Source organism: Erythrolamprus reginae, chromosome 5 (genome assembly GCF_031021105.1).
Source record: "Erythrolamprus reginae isolate rEryReg1 chromosome 5, rEryReg1.hap1, whole genome shotgun sequence".
Lineage (NCBI taxonomy): Eukaryota > Metazoa > Chordata > Lepidosauria > Squamata > Dipsadidae > Erythrolamprus > Erythrolamprus reginae.
The window spans coordinates 48725888-48744060 of record NC_091954.1 but is presented as its reverse complement, the minus strand read 5'-3'; the positions used below and the strand labels follow the sequence as shown (position 1 = coordinate 48744060).

General features: G+C 39.3%; 1 protein-coding gene across 3 annotated transcripts in view; it reads right to left on the bottom strand.

Annotated features, from left to right (window-relative positions):
- Positions 1–18173, bottom strand: part of CHST15 (carbohydrate sulfotransferase 15) — an 81850-nt gene that overhangs the window by 29098 nt on the left and 34579 nt on the right. For all 3 annotated transcript variants that reach the window (XM_070753993.1, XM_070753992.1, XM_070753994.1), the window contains exon 2: positions 687–1702. In XM_070753993.1, coding sequence (XP_070610094.1) covers positions 687–1226 — 540 coding nt within the window. In that variant the 5' untranslated portion in view covers positions 1227–1702. The remainder of the gene's footprint in view (positions 1–686; positions 1703–18173) is intronic.

Genomic DNA, 18173 nt, shown 5'->3' with positions numbered 1-18173 from the left:
GACAAAAGATATTAAGTTTGCACAATAGCCATTTTTTCATGCAAGTATTCCCAAACTGGTTTTCCACAAATGTGTTGTATTTCAACTTCCAGAATTCCTTTCCTTGGTGAAGGTTGAGCAACTGTAACCAGCTTCCACATACTCGGTGCATCGAAGCACTATCCCCAATCCCTAGCATCAAAACCTCCTCTTGACACTTCCCTAAATAAGCAGTTCTATGTTTGCTTATTTGACTATTTCTCTATATAAATAGCAATCATTTCTTCATCTCATTTATGCCTATTAAATTATAAGAAAGCATGTGGAACATAAAGGAATTTAATGTCTGATATGATAAAATTAAATATAACTATGATCTCTACTCAGAAAAATAGTAGCTTATTTATTTAAAATAGCATCACCTTTTCCATTAAGGAAATATTCCTTATTAAGAGCCACGCTGGTGCAATGGTTAGAATGCAATATTACAGTCTAAATCTGCTAACTGCCAGCAATTTGATCCTGAGCAGCTCAAGACTGACTTAGCCTTCCATCCTTCCCAGGTGAGTAAAATGGAGACCCAGATTGTTACAGTAAATATGCTGACTCTGTAAACCGCTTAGAGAGAGCACTATGGATCGGTATATTTTGCTATTCCAATACAATAAAACTTTTTACAACACAAAATAGACCACTTTTATACCTACATGTGACTCTTGTTTCTTCAGATCTTCCAAGTCAGGAGGATATCTTGGTATGAACTCAATGTGTGAAACTATAGTGTCAATAATTAGTTTAATGCTGGAATAATCCTTTGCATATGAAATATTCATTTTCGATTTTTGGTAATGTTCTTTCTTATCACAGAAATTGCCATTGTCCATTAAGTTTGAATTGTTGGCAAAAACTCCATGATTGAGTGTTGGTTGCATAAGCAAAAGACCATTTTTAGTTCCAGTCAGAATATAAGATGCAGTCACTAACATCATTATTAATAATCCAAAGAACAAGCTGCATATCTTCCCTTTCTTCAAACAAAAGAGTCCAGTCCAGCTATCATTATGATGAGTCCTCACTTCCAAAATTGCAAGTAAGTTCATCTGCTTGCTATCCACAAACAAAAGTTGCTTTTCTCCTCTGCATAGAGGACACTTTTGGATATTATGACTTGGGCCTCTGCACTTGAAACACAGTTTATGCAAGTCATTTGATAACAATGCTATGCAACAATGAACGCAATGCCTCATATTAGTACCATCAAAGCATTGAAGTAAGGATCCATTTACAGTAGTCAGGGAGGAAAATCAAGTACATAAAAGTCATCTTTTACAAACAATTAAAAATACTTGTGTGGTTTTGTTGTATAAAAATCTGAGGCTAAAGAAAATACTTCACAGATTTTGAAAATCAAGGCATATTACATGGAACTTTGACATGAATAATTTGGATCAATGTTGAGAGCAAGTTGATTACGATTGAACAAAAAAACCTTTAGGTTTTCCCTAAAGAACACAGTGAGAATGGGATTTCACTGTACCGAAGGAAAAGATTCCAAAATGAAATTGAGTTCATTGTCCTTGGATTTTATCAAACGTTTACACAGTCAGTTATGTGAAAAAGAATAATATTTTTTTTAAGTTTTGGAAAAAAATCTTTAAAATGTACATTGAAAGATGATTGAAATTTTAGAGAGTCCCATTGCTTCGGAATGTGGTTACACAACCTAAAAGAAAACAGAGACAATGTGATGAATATTCAGAAGTAAATATCCAAAATAATCTACCAAACATTAACCAGTGTCAGCTAATTTAGTGGACAATGAATTTTCAGTAAATTCAATACATAAAGGTTAATACAAGATTTTAATTCTATTATTAAAGGAGCCATTGGGTCTTTATGATTGTAAATCAAGAGCAGTTAAACACTTATATAAAATCTTTATATGCCTTTGTTGCGATTAGATTCTTAACATAAGAAATATATTTAATAAAAATAGTTTCAGAAGAAATTTTTAAAAAACTTATCAGTTCTGACAAAATATTTAGATGAACTGTGTTTATGACTGCATAAAAATGCTCACAGAAAATTTGGCAAAAATAATAGAAAGCAGTGCATGTAATAAGATTTATAATTGGCTTTGAAAAATACTTTTATACATTTCAATATAAAAGATAACAGATGGAAGTTATGAAACTTGACATATAAACATATGCTTCATTGCCAAATGTATCTTCAGTTTTAAAACACATTTTGCTTGGACAGGAAGGAGGAGCCAAAACAGTGATGAGACAGCTTATTTATACCTTATCAGTTTTGATAAGTATGCATTATCAGAATACACTATCAGATTTCTTTTATTTTTACAGCTAATTTGTCCAGCTGGAGATAATTCCTAAAGGACATTAAATGACTGGAATTTGTCAGTTACAATAAATAACGCAGGCACAACAAAATGCTGACATATTAAACAATATGTCATCATCACATCAAGTCCATGAATTAAGCTCTCCATTATGTAACAGTAACATTAACAGGCAAGAATTCCCCATTGCCGCTGCTACTCGCATGCTCGCGTGAGATTTGGCTTCTGCGCATGCGCAGGAAGCAAAATCTTACACAAGGACGTCATGCACACAACATTTTGTCAATTTTTGCTTCTGTGCTTGTGCGGAAGCCAAGAAATTGCTAAAAACTGCTGAAATCTCGTGCACATGAGCGTCCTTGCATGAGATTTTGCTTCTTGCGCATGTGCAGAAGACAAATCTCACACGAGTACACGCGCCCACCCACCGGTCACACATAGCTGTACGCGCAGCTCCAATTTCCCTATCACACTATATAGTGGCCCATACCAGTAGGAACCCAATACAGAACACCAAGAATAACAACCAACACCAAGAATGTAGGAAAACAGACAGTTATTCTATTAGACTACATGCAGCTGACCACCAATGTAAGATGTGTTTTACTTATGCACTTAATAACTCAGGTACGAATCACTGATTCTTTACTTAATGAAAAAGTTCTGAGCACCCTATCCAAATAAAAAACATGCTATTGATTACAAAAGAGGATCACCTGGGACCCCTTTGGGATAGGGATTCTTCCAGATATAAACTGGAAATACGCAGGTTAAGAGGGTGATAAAAATCCAGAAGGAACCCTATTCTCCACGGAAGATCCACTCACAACAGAACAGAATTTTTAAAATGTACTAGAAACCACCTATTTCCATACCTTTCCCTGTGTCTGAAGCTGAAGCTATTTTAGTTGGAGAACCCAAAGTTATTATAGGCAGCTGCAGCACACTGATGGCTCATATTTAAGTGATTGTTCCTAGGACTCCAAGATCCCTGTCACAATTACTGGAACTATTGAGCCAAGTGCCACTTATTCTATGCCTGTGCATTTGGTTTTTCTTGCCTAAATGTAGAACTTTACTTTTGTCATCATTAATTTCCATTTTGCTAGATAGGACCCAGTGTTCATGTCTATCAAGAACCTCCTGAATCTTGAGCTTTCCAACATTAGAACTGTACTCAAAAGCTGAGAATAGAAAGATATTGTTTTATGTGTCTGTTTCATGAACAAATATTTAAGAAAATATTGTGAACTATAGACTATTAGTGAAAAAAAGGAAGGGGGCCTAGTATAGATCTATTTCGACTTTGGTATGGTCTCATCAGCCAGACATACCTTACTGGAATTTGAACCTGTAGCATGCTGCATGCAAGGAAGATTATTAACCTCTGTGCTATAGGCTCGCTTCCAAATCAGCTTTTATGAGGGAAGAGCCATATGGTTGATTTTCTGTCGAAATATGGGAGGAAGCAACTTTGCTTTTGGCAAAAGGAAACAAAGTTGCTTCCTCCTGTATTTGGGAATACCAGGGTGATTTTGACAGAAAATCAACCATGTATACACACAAACATACATACATACAAACATACATACAAACATACATACTTACATACACATACATGTGTGTGTGTGTGTGTGTGTGTATCTATATATACAGAATATAGTTTGTCAGCTATGAACAAATTAACTGCCTTAGAAATGGCCCTGGGTTGGGCCGAGAGGCAAAAATGAAGCAATGCATGATGCAAAAATGGGAGAAATTGAGAACATGGCCATACGAAATTACAAAATAAGTACTGCTTCAAGCTATGTAAATGCAAACTCTACACATCAACATGATCAGATATACAACACCAGAAACAGTATGACTATAAAATAGAAAACAGGAGAAATTCAATCCAGTTGATTAATCACTTCAGGAACAGTATGTAAAATTGTTCATGTCAAATTCATAGTAACTTGGAAAAATAAAGAGAATAAGTGTGCCAGCACGTTTGACCTGGAGGACATAGTATCTTAAATTTAAAATCTATATAAAGAACAGATTCAGTATTCTTACCTTATATGAAAGCACTATAGAAAGAGATAAGAGATACGATGAAAAACATACTAAAAAAAATTCCCAATGTTTCAAAGAGAAAAAAAAAGTGACTTGCAAAATAAGCGGCGGCTGGGGTGGAGGCCAACACCTCCTCCGACGCCGCGCGTGTGTCTATCATGAGGGGAAGCGGAAGGGCATGAGAGGAGGTGGGCGTGGCCGATGGCAGAGCCGAGGAAGCCAGGGCTTTCTCCCCCGCCGACAGCTTGGGAGGGGTGGATCAGCTGTCGGTCGGGAAGAAACCGCGCCGGCTCCGTGCCTGCTTGGAAAACTCTGGGCTGCGCACCTTATAGGGAACTATGGCTGTAACATTCATGTTATGTATGTATATAGTTAGTTATATCTTTATGGTGAAAGTTTGGGTATAGTTTGTGTTTGACTAAAGTTTGTGTTCAATAAACCTATTTTTTGCACAGATTTGTTCTGAGAGCCTAAATGGATGTTCCTTCCAAGTTGTGTCACCTATTGAAAATCTCAGATATCCATGTGTATTTTCATGGGAAAACTTTTAGTGTGTCCTGAGTTTGAATCCAGTCAATGGCTATACTGTGCACCTGGCCAGGAAGAAAAAAAATCTTTTGGAAAAATGGTTGCAGGGAGCCTAAATGCAGGGAATCTTTGTAGAAGGGTGGCATACAACTCTAATAAAGTATAAACTATGTCCCCTCCCAGAACTGTCACCATTTGTAAATCTGAAATATGCAGACTTATAGTAATGGAATATAATGGTCTGGTTTGGGTTTGACAAACATGGTTTGTTTTCTCTCTCCACCAGTTGCAATTTGCCAACACTACCCTCAGTGTTCAGTCTGCTGTTACTACTGCCCACAGTGGCCAGTGACACAGCGCGCCACATAGTGCACGCCCTCCAATCACACAGGATTGCTGTGCAAAATCTGGTGGGTGGCTGCTGTTGCCTCCCCCCACCTACTCTGCATCCCCTTCCACCCTCCTGCAAATTTAATTTGTGGGCAACCACAGGGTTGCCTTCCGCGGCTCTATTTTTTAAACGTTCGGAGTTCGGTTTGGGTTTGGGTTCGGGGTTCGATGACATCACCCAAATCTTTTGCAAAGTTCACCCGAATCCGCTGAACCCGAACTTCGTTGGGTTCGCCCATCACTAGTTATAACAAAAACACCATCTTCAGCAGAAAGCAAGTACATTTGAAAAACTGGACTTAGAGATCCTTTTAATGGTTCTCATTGTTGCATTCAGGGGTTAAAAACAGCTTGTCAAAAGGCAATAGAATGTAAATTGTAGCTTGGGCAACCATTGTCGTAAATAGCAACATTAAATTTAATTGATAAAAGTCATGTGATATGCAGGATCTCATGGCACCACTCAAAAATGTAGTTAATAGCGTGTCTGCCAGCAGAGCCTGCTGTTAATTAAGCTATACTGCAATTCAAAATTTGACTATTCTCATCAAGAGGTTTTGTTGTTCATTTAGAAGCAGCACATATAAATACACAGAATGCTAACCCCAGAATGGTGTTTAATGAGAACCCAAAGTTATTATAGGCATGATGTAAAACCACTGATTATGCAAGGGAAGATAGAAGAATGGGGAAACAATGAATAAAATGGACGGATAGGATCAACAGATACAGTAATAGGAATGTCTTGATAAAGCAACAAGATATTAGTAGTGAAAGTCTTAATTGCAAACATTTATTCATAGAATTCTGCTAGACTTTTATCTTTAAAACTGAGAAAGATTTTAATAATAATAGTAATATAACAGCGGGGGATGAGAAATGAAACTGACTCAGTTTATTTCATATTCTTCCTTGGAAGAAACATCACTTGGAAACTATGGATCCAAGAAATAGCTTCTGATATTCAGTTAAAGAATGAATTGGGTGAATCCATTGTGAAAGGAACAGGAAAACATCAAGAAAAGAATTGATTAATGCAGTGATTTTCAACCTTTTTTGAGCCGCGGCACATTTTTTATATTTATGAAACCCTGGGGCACATTGATTGGGGGGAGTGTGGGGGCTAAAAAAAGTTTGGACAAAAAAATTCTCTCTCTCTCTTCCTCCCTTTCGGTCTATTTCTCTCTCCCTTGCTCTTTCTCTCCCTTCCTTCTTTCTCTCTCCATCCCCCTCTTTCTTTCTCTTCCGTCCTTCCTCTCTTTTTTGCTCTCTTTCTCTCCCTCTCCCTCCCTCCCTCCCTCTATGTCTTTCTCTCTCTCTCCTTCCCTCCCTCTCTCTTTCTCTCTCTTTCTCTCTCTCTTGCTTTCTTTCTCTTGTTCTCTTTCTCTCTCTCTTGCTTTCTCTCTCTCTCTTGTTCTCTCTCTCTCGCTCTTTCTCTCTCTTGCTTTCTTTCTCTTTTGCTTTCTTTCTCTCTCTGAGCTTCGCGGCACACCTGACCATGCCAAACGGCACACTAGTGTGCCACGGCACACGTTGAAAAACACTGGATTAATGCACTCACCTGAAAGATAGGTAGAGCAAGAAATCAGGATAATCTTTCTCAAATTCAAGCGATATCTCTACACTGTCCTGGCAGATTAAATGTCTTAAATAATTTCCCATAGATAAGAAAATAAATAATGTTTCAGAGCATAGAGTTTTTGTCACAGACCAATGATTTTGGAGAGGAAAAAAATACTTCACAGAAGTCATCTACTTGATGCTTGCAAATAAAACTTTGTTTTTTTCTACCATGAGGTGTGGCTGTGCACTCATTTCCAAAACTGGAAAACTCCTCAAAAGATTATTGTATTTAAAGGGAATTCCTTTTTTTATGCTGAAGTGGGAGGCGGGGAATTGGAAGATCTCTGGACTGATTTCTGCATTAAACAAAGGTCTTATTTTTCCTATCCTGTTTGGACTGAAAGATAAAGAAAAACAAAATAGCATGAAAGAACCAAAGAACAAAACTATAATTTACAAAAAGAAAACTAAATATTTATTTTCTAAACAGGGATTCTACTTTTAGCTGTCTTAACAACAATTTCCCTGAATAGCCCACCATCTCTTCCTGGGAAGCCTTTGGGAACAATATCTGGTTGTTTTTTACAATTCTGTAAAAAACAACATGATATAAAAAGAAAGAAATATTCAGAATTCCCTCCATTCTTTTCAACATATCGCAAATACCAATCAAAAGGAAATTAACTGAAATTATTTGAAAAATAATTAAAGAACTAATCATTCTACCTAGTCCTTTTGCAAATTGGAAAAGCAGAATTTTAAATGCACAGTATGCATTATATAGAAGTGCCAATGGAAAGTGTCGAGAATGCTGGTGTGGCCAAACTGGATTTGAGGTGCTGTAACCAAGATGACAATAGCTCTTAATAAAGAGGGAAGTTTATTTTCTTTATCACTTTAATCAAGAAAAATTTGGTATAAAATTCAACCAATATGTGTGAATTTTTACTACAAAACTAATATCAACTATCTTATTATACATTACTTCAAATTTGTGAGCTAGCCACTCATAATTTGGACTTGTACTTGAATTTCTTGTTTTTTCTCCTCTGTTTCTTTTATTTCTTAAAATATATAATAAAGAATTGGAAAAAATTTCAATATAAAATATCTAAATATCTTCAATAATATACACATCAACCTCAGTACAAAGAAATTATTCTTTCTCTTCTTCAAGGCTAATTTACATTAGTTATACTAAAAGAAATGTTGATCCATCCAATGTGATATTTTTTCTTTGAAATGTAGCCTTGGTGATAAATATTTCATTGGTCTAAATTAGAATGTGACTATCTGTCCCATAATTTGCCAAAAAATTAAATCTTCTCTAGTAAAACTTTCAAGTATCATTAATAGCTCAAAACCCATATTTATCCTTAAAATAAAATCTATTCAAATCTATTCAATTTTTTTACCATACAGATATATGGGGGGGAAAGACAAAGCATCTTTGTAAATCAGAATAGATTCACTGATGGTAAAAAGAAATATAATTATTAAATTTGTTGCTTCTTATTATAGTTGTCTATTCTGATACAACATAGAAAAATAGAGCTGGCTTAACCTGTACTCTAATAGAAAAATGAGGAATTCAATCAATCTATCAGAATAGAGCTGGAAGGGACCTTGGAAGTATTATAATTCAATTCCATGCTCAAGCAGGAGATTCTATACCATTTCAGACTTTTTAAAAGCTTCCAGTTATGGAACACCCACAACTTCTGAAAGCAAGCTATTCCATTGATTGATTGATTGCTTTCATTATTAAGGAATTTTTTCTTCAGTTCTCAGTTGGTTCTTTTTAGCATATAGCATGGAAAAGGGGGATGGAATGTTGAGAGAGAGCTAATTTGCATATTGGCATGTGGCCAGCTGTGGCAGTTGGAAGATAGAATTCTTGGGGATTCGTATGCTGACTGTTGGTGAATCTGCATCATAGAGAGCAGATGATTACAGAAATATAGTTGTGCTGTCAAGCTGTTTATTTGTGCAAATATGAAACCTGTTCAATGATAAAAGAAAAAAATAAAACCATAAGTTTTATATTGGAGTCATTGTATTTGTACACAATATAACATAGAAGCACAGTTCTGCTATGAACAGGCTCTGCTGGATGAGGTGAACAACATCACTGATAACCATAAATAACATAGAAATCCAACATTTCTGTCCTTGGTTCTCCATTGTTTCTTGTCTTGCCTTTTGGTACTTTGGAAGATAGTTTGACCCCTTCGTATTTGTAATAACCTTTCAAATATTGGTACACATCACTCCTAGTTCTTCTTTTCATTAGACTAGACATGCCCAATTCCTGTAACCCTTCTTTATATGTTTTAGCCTCCAGACCCCTAATCATTTTTGTTGCTGTTTTCTGCACTCTTTCTAGAGTTTCAATATCTTTTTTCATATTGTGGTGTGTCCAGAGCTGGATGCAGTATTCCAAGTATTGTCTTTCTGTTTCTAGAAGAATATTGAAACATTCTCATTTCCATTATTAAACCTTTTTGCTTGAATATTTTTGAATTGTATTTCTAAAGTTCAAAAAGAAAACGATATTGCTTACTGGACTTTTAAAGGAAGGCAATTTTGATGTTTTAGAAAGTCAGTTTAATTGGAACTCTGACTCATTTTTATCAAGTAACCTTGAGATGATGCACCAAAACTGATTTTATCCTTCATTTTCAAGTGTTAAAGAACTAACTAAACCATCTACTGTATTATCAAGCACACTGGGGTTTTTTTTTTTGAAAAAAAGCTATCTACATAGTGTAGTAGCTATATATAAAATACACACAAATAGCACAGATGAATAAAAATACATTCTCTGTGTTTGAAAATGTATATATAATTTTACCACTATTGTAACCACAATGAGCAATTTTCCTGAACATCCCACACTACTCTTGAGACTGTATACCAAGTTCAGGGGGGGAAAAGAACTGAGGCTAAAAATACATTCCATTTCTACATCAAAAAGACCATTCAAAATCTTTGCCACAATAAGTTTATACTAAATATATAAAACACACAAATTTTGAATAAATAATTCAAACAGTATGTAATTGCCCCAAATCCTAGTTAATATGAATTAAATCAACTGTTTAAAGATATAGTATGCTATTTCGAAAAATCCATCCTCATTGGATTTTTTTTTAAAATTTTCAGTTGATTCATAATGGCAGCTAACACATAACAAAAAAACAGGAAACAATTACTTTCAAAGATTTTTTTTAAAGGTAAGCTTTTCTTTTGGGGGGTTTTTTGGAACGTAACATGAATCTATCAAGTTCAATTAAAATAAAACATGGAAATGAATAAATAATTTATTGAATCAATAAATGAAATTAAAGCTTTTCAAAAAAAATCATTAAAATTTTCCTTAATACAGAGTACAGTGGTCCCTCGATTTTCGCGGGTTCGAATTTCACGAAATGGCTATACCACGGTTTTTAAAAAATATTAATTAAAAAATACTTTGCGGGTTTTTCCCCATACCACAGTTTTTCCTGCCCGATGACGTCATCGCCAAACTTTCGTCCGCCTTTAATAATTTTTTTTTAATAAACTTTAATAAATAAGCATGGTGAGTAATAATCTAAATGGTTGCTAAGGGAATGAGAAATTGCAGTTTAGGGGTTTAAAGTGTTAAGGGAAGGCTTGTGATACTGTTCATAGCCAAAAATAGTGTATTTACTTCCACATCTCTACTTCGCGGAAATTCGACTTTCGCAGGCGGTCTCGGAACGCATCCCCCATGAAAATCGAGGGAACACTGTATCTTCCCTGAGAATTCTATGCATCCTGGCTTATACATTAATAGATATCAACAGGAAAATACTGTTTTCTTCTATCATGGTAAACTCATCACAGAATTTAAATTTATAAACATCATGTAGTCCAACATAACCAGAATGATTTACAGCTTGAATCCAGATTTCATAATCCAAAACCAGTTACCTAAACATTACCTTAGTTCTGCTCACATTGCTTTATTCCTTGTATGTTAGAGTCCATATGATTCAATATTGAACACTATATATATGATTATACATAGAGAATATGTTACAAGGCTCGATAGCCTATACTACATATATGAGCACACATCCATCCTGATATTCCTTTCTATAGGAAGCAATAATATTACACATATAATTTAGCCTATTGAATCTTCCCATGTGTCCAAGAAGATATTACTGAAACTAATCCGTAATAAATTGTGTTACAGTGATCCCCCGGGTATTGCGACCCCGATCATTGCGAAATGTCTATATGGCGATTTTTAAACCCGGAAGTAAAAACACCATCTGTGCATGCGCGCCCTGTTTTCTATGGGCACGCATGCGTAGATGGCGCCGGGCAGATCAGCTGCTGGGCGGCTTCCCTGGGTCTTCCCCCTCTTGCTGGCGGGAGGGCGAGCGGCGGGCATCAGCGAGGAGTTTCCCCACCGCCCACGCAAACTCCTCGCTGCCGCTCGCCCGCCCTTCGCCCGCCCACGCCGTTCGCTCGCCCCGCTTCCCAGCTGGGAAGCAGCGCTGGGGGTGTTACCGGCCGCTTGTCCGCCACCTGCCTGCCCGCGCGCCCGCCCTTCGCCCGCCCACGCCGTTCGCTTCAGGACTCAGCTGGGAAGCGGCACGAGCGAACGGCGTGGGCAGGCGAAGGGCCGGCGCGCGGGCAGGCAGGCGGCGGACAAGCGGCGGGCGCGGCAGCAGTGAGGAGTGGGCGGCCGGTAAGACCCCCAGCGCCGCTTCCCAGCTGGGAAGCGGCGCGAGCGAACGGCGGGCGGCGGGGAAACCCCAATCTTCGGCTCCTCGCTGCTGCAGCAATAGTAAAAACACCATCTGCACATGCGCAGATGGTGTTTTTACTTCCGCAGCGCTACTTCGCGAAAAACCGGTCATTGCGAGGGGTCCTGGAACGGAACCCTCGCAATGATCGGGGGATCACTGTATTCCCAAATGTAATTTTAAGCTGTTTATACCTGAAGCAGTAAAATACTATAAATTCCTGTATATATGTCTTTGTCTTTGGCCAATGAAAAAACAATCATATATAATATCTTCTTGTATCACATAATAAGAATTCCTATATATCTTGGTAAAAAAGAATATTCCATAAAGCTGTAGATACCCTTTCAAAAACTGAGACAATTAATAATTCAGTTAGGAAGCTGGATCGGTCAGTTCTATTGCTTAATCCCATAGATATCTAGGAACCAAGCTACATAGAGTCCAACAACCTACTATCAGAAAAAGCAAGGCCTACAACACAGTTGTTACATGACAACTGTGATTGTTATCTGACAGTTAATGGGCACCAACTCTTATTGTCCAGTATTTTTTAAAGGCAGACTATTATAAAGTATAATGCAATAGTTTAGTTGCGTGATGAAAAGAACATAAACTGTGGCTCAAGGCTTCCTGAGAAAGGATTGTCCTTCATCACATTATTTTACACACAGTTCTGGATTAAAACACAGAAATCTCTTGATGTTCTGTTGCATATTTCCGATTTCAAACTGTTTTACAGTAGCAGTAACAAAATGTTTCCCACACAAGGAAGGGTAAATTATAATGCAGATATAAGCAAAGCTTGGGGTAGCCAAAAGTTGGTTTTTGTGTGGGAGGATTTGTTCAGTTCTGGTATTTAAAACAAATACCACAACTTAGAATTCTTAAATTCTAAACATAGTTTTTGTTTACCAGGTTTTCTTTGAATTCTCTGAAATCAGAATAAAGCTTCCGGGTTTATTGTCCGTCAATATTACATTCCAGTCGGAGTCCAGGTCCCTCTGGATCTGAGCAACTTTATCTGCGAAAAACTCATTAAAATCCTCAGCACTTCCCTGCAAGGGTTCATCAAACCCTCCCCCCATGTTAAGGAGGGAGCGAGTCACCCTAAACAGGGCAGCTGGGAGAGATTCCGCTAATGTAATCAAGGTGGAATGATACATGCATTTTACCACCTTGAGCACCGCTAAATAAGTCTTAATATAAGAACTTAATAGTGCTCGGTCAGATTTACTGCCCCTCCAATGTTCCTCTAGACGTCTCTTTTGGCATTTCATCCCCGAGTTCCTCAGTGAATCAAGAAGATGCCCTGGATCTACTGCCACACAGAGGTAGCATAGGTGCAATCTGGTCTAGAACCCCCTTTGTGGCCATATTTCAGGCTGTTACCAGGGACTCCGTCAAATTTTGTATAAGTGAATCCAGTAAATCCGCAAGTGCCTTCTGAAAGCCTAATGGGTCCATCAGGCAGCTAGGATGGAACCACCTAATCGGTGGTCCTGTAGTGAAATTTTCCTCTTTCTGAATACTTCGATGGAATAAAGCTGTAGCCCGTCATGGAGCTCTCGCTTTCCCTTCTTTGCCATGCTGAACCAGAACCCACCAGATGAAAACTGCTCACTGCATTTAAAGGAGATTGTAGACCAGCAATAGCCCCTGGTATTGTGGTGAAAGTTGTCATGAGAAGGAAATGGCCCTAATCACAACGCAAGGGTGTTATGTGGCCCTAATCACAAGATAAGACTTCTAACTTCAGTGCTGCAAAATTCAGATTATTTTCATTCAAGTCCACTGTGATCCTTATAATCAGGATTAGGCGGCCATCTCTGGAGGCATAAAATATTCCTCCAGCTGTTCCTAATAACCTTAATGCACCTTCAAGCAATGACTCCAACCTCAGAATCTCTGCAGCTTCCCACTGAAATAGAATCAATCCCTAATGGCTTTCGTCAACTATTATTATTTTACACCAGTGAGGAACCTGTGCTACAATTTCACAATCTGAATTAAACCAAACCTGGTCCTTTATTTTATTTGGTATATTTTAACTTGATTGTCCTTCATTTAACTTTCCACTGAATTTATATTCCTTTCTTCCTTTCTCTTACAAACATAGGTACTGTATTTCAGAGTTTAATTTTTTTTTTAATATTATTCTTAAAAATAATATACTGCACAAAAAAAATAAAGGGAACACTCAAATAACACATCCTAGATCTATATGAATGAAATATTCTCATTGAATACAGTGATCCCTCGATTAGCGCGGGGGTTACGTTCCAAGACCTCCCGCGCTAATCGATTTCCGCGTTATAGTGGTGCGGAAGTAAAAAACACCATCTGCGCATGCGCGCCATTTTTTTTCATGGCCGCACATGCGCAGATGGTGGAGTTTGCGTGTGGGCGGCGGGGAAGACCAAGGGAAGGTTCCTTCGGCCGCCCAACAGCTGATCTGCTCCGCAGCGCGGAAGCAGCGAGGAGCCGAAGATGGGGTTTCCCCGTTGCCCAGGCAAAGGGGAAACCCCATCTTCGGCTCCTCGCTGCTGCCGCGCTGCGGAGCGGATCAGGTGTTGGGCGGCTGAAGGAACCTTCCCTTGGTCTTCCCCGCCGCCCAGGCAAAGGGGAAACCCCAAGATCGCTTGCCGCTTGCCGTATTGCAGTTTGGAGCCTTGCTTCGCCTCCTTCGCTGCAATACGGCAAGCGGCAAGCGATCTTGGGGTTTCCCCTTTGCCTGGGCAGCGCTGGGGCCATGCGGAGCCGCTCATCTAGGGGGGCGTGGACCGGCAAGGTGCCCTCCACTCTCTCTCTTTCTCTCCCTGTTACCGGTGTGGTATAAGAGAGAGAAAGAGAGAGAAAGGAGGGCGACTTGCCAGTCCACGCCCCCCTGGATGAGCGGCCCCGCATGGCCCAACGCCGGACTCCGCCGTTGCCTCTGCCCTTGTTCGGCTCTGCAGCTGAGAGGCCACGTCCACCCCCTCCTCGGTGTCCCCGGCACCCAGCATCCCCACGCCGCCTCCACCTCCCGGTAATGCGCCCGACCTCTGCCTCTCTCTTTCTCTCTCATATACCACGCCGGCAACAGGGAGAGAAAGAGAGAGAGAAATGATAGAAAAAAGTGGAGAAAAAAAGAGAAATAAGAAAATGATTGAAGCAGAGAATGACAGGAAAGAAAGAGAAAGAGACAGAGAAGTGACTCTTGGTGATGACGTATGACGTCATCGGGTGGGAAAAACCGTGGTATAGCAAAAAAAAACGTGGAGTATTTTTTAATTAATATTTTTTGAAAAACCGTGTTGTAGCGTTTCGCACTAATCGAGACCGTGCTAATCGAGGGATCACTGTACTTTGTTCTGTACAAAGTCAAATATGCACAACAGCATGTGAAATTGATTGTCAATCAATGTTGCCTCCTAAGTGGACAGTTTGATTTCACAGAAGTTTGATTTACTTGGAGTTATATTGTGTTGTTTAAGTGTTCCCTTTATTTTTTTGAGCAGTGTATATTTTCAGTTGTAGCTTTACAACAGTTGTAGCCTCCTTCACTTATTTAGCCATCTCCAAAATTATCTCTGTAATGTTTAAAAGTGTGTCTGCATGTAAGTGTGTAATTAGCATATTTTAGGCAGTGTCACTCACAGACCCCTTTCCTTTTAGTTCTATAGTAATTTACTAAGTTAGTTTAAGCCAGGAGTATCAAATTCATGGCCCACAGGCTGGATGTGTCACACACTGGTCACGCCAACCCCTGCTTTAGCGAAGGGGAAAAAAGTCATGATGTGTCACATCATGACATGACGCCGCAAGTTTGATATTCCTGGTTTAAGCCAATTTTTTATCCCTTAACCCAAGCCACTCCCAGTATTGTGTTTGTCACGCTGTGTATTGCCAGCCCCAGAGACATTCAGAAACATTCAGTAATTAAATAGTTAACAGTGTGCATGTTAGTTAGCTCCACCCATTATGATGTAAAATCCTGCCTGTCATACATGCATCATTTCCTTTCTTCTCCGAAGAATCCATCTTCTTTCTTTTGTCTTCAAAGATGTAGCACGCATAGAAGATGCCTCTGATAGGCATTAGCTATTTTTCTTATTTTCTTAATAAAAGTAACTTCGTTTGAAAGCTGTTTCTCTACTTTAATCCATCGACTCTCAGATTTGATTTATTGTAGTCCACACGGGCTATAATTTATCTACTAAATCTGTCAGTGTTTGTATTTTTAAAAATCCAAACCAACAACTAAGAGATATAATGTAATATACACTGCTAAAAAAAATAAAGGGAACACCTAAACAATACAATATAACTCCAAGTAACTTAAATGTCTGTGAAATCAAACTGTCCACTTAGGAAGCAACACTGATTGACAATCAATTTCACATGCTGTTGTGCACATTCGACTTTGTACAGAACAAAGTATTCAATGAGAATATTTTATTCATTCAGATCTAGGATGTGTTATTTAAGTATTCCCTTTAATTTTTTGAGCAGTGTATTTTAAGCTCACAGAAAAAAAGCAGGATATATATTTAAAAAAACGAGACATGAGTATTGTTCTGAAAATTAATGTATCAAAACCAAGGCAATTGTAATGAACAGTAATTATTGCAAGTTATAAATAAATGTCAGAAAACCAAGGCAAATACAGTGGTACCTCAAGATACGAACCCCTCGTCTTACGAACAACTCGTTATACGAACCCGGGGTTCAGAAAAATTTTGCCTCTTCTTACGAACTTTTTTCGAGTTACGAACCGGCGTTCGGAGACGCCTGGGAAGCCGCGCGGCTGTTTTAAAAGGTCACAGCCGGGCTGGGGGGCTTCCCAGCACCCCCCCCCCGAACTTTTGCCGAACTTCCGGGTTCGGGGTTCGGGGGGTGCTGGGAAGCCCCCCAGCCCGGCTGTGACCTTTTAAAACAGCCGCGCGGCTTCCCAGCTGTCTCCGAACACCGAACGTGGAGGTTCGGGTTTGGCGTTCGGCTTCGGGAGACAGCTGGGAAGCCTTGCGGCTGTTTTAAAAGGTCGCAGCCGGGCTGGGGGGCTTCCCAGCACCCCCCCGAACCCCGAACTTTTGCCGAACGTCCGGGTTCGGGGTTCGGGGGTGCTGGGAAGCCCCCCAGCCTGGCTGTGACCTTTTAAAACAGCCGCGCGGCTTCCCAGCTGTCTCCGAATGCCGAACACGGAAGTTCGGGTTTGGTGTTCGGCTTCGGGAGACAGCTGGGAAGCCGCGCGGCTGTTTTAAAAGGTGACAGCCAGGCTGGGGGGCTTCCCAGCACCCCCCCGAACCCCAAACTTTTGCCGAACTTCCGGGTTCGGGGTTCGGGAGGTTGCTGGGAAGCCCCCCAGGCCGGCTGTCACCTTTTGAAACAGACGCGCGGCTTCCCAGCAGTTGCCGAACGCTGAACGTGGAAGTTCGGGTTTGGCGTTCGGCTTCTGGAAGCTGCTGGGAAGCCGCGCGGCTGTTTTAAAAGGTGATAGCCGGCCTGGGGGGCTTCCCATCAACCTCCCGAACCCCGAACTTTTGCCGAACTTCCAGGTTCGGGGTTCGGGAGGTTTCGCCCAGCCCGGCTGTCACCTTTTAAAATAGCCGCGCGGCTTCCCAGCAGTCGCCGAACACCGTTTTTTTGCGGGGTTTTTTTTTTGTTGCACGGATTAATTGACTTTACATTGTTTCCTATGGGAAACAATGTTTCGTCTTACGAACCTTTCGTCTTACGAACCTCCCCCTGGAACCAATTAGGTTCGTAAGACGAGGTATGACTGTACTCTTCTACTGAAAAAAGTTACATACAACTGATCCTTGCACTTATAACCATTGTAGCACCTCCATGTGATCAATAGTGACTTGGCAAATGGCATTTATTTATGATGGTTGTAGCATCCGAGGGACACGTGATGATCATTTGTGACTTCTGTGACAGTTTCCAAAAAGAAAAGTCAATGGGGAAGTGTAAATTAACACATCATTTCTATATGTTGTGACAGACAGGTGTAAATTATGATACATTTTCCACGGAATATAATTGCCACAGCAGGATACAAAAAGTAAGTACGGACAAGAGAATTATTAAAGGAAGAAAACAAGGAAAAAATGAAATATTTTGAGATCTGATTTATTAAGGGAAAACATCTCCAAAAGAATAATCATTGAGGAAAACTCCCAGAACTACTTGAAGCAAATAATTAATTTATTACCAGAATTAGTTGACAATATAAAATTTCATGTTTAATGCAATGTTTTGCTATGAATTAAAAGCAAAAAAAAACATGTTTCACACTGCTATTTCATAAACACGCTCTGCTTGCATAACCAATGAATTATATTGAACACAGAAAATCATAGTTATGGGATAGTAATACGGGATAATCTAAAACTGGATTTACAAAATTTTGAATTACAACATTCAACAAAAAGTTTAATGCTAATGCAGTTCACTACACGTGAGTATTCATCAAGCTTTAATTCAATTACCATTTTCAAGCATCAAACAGTATGAGTGAAAATGTA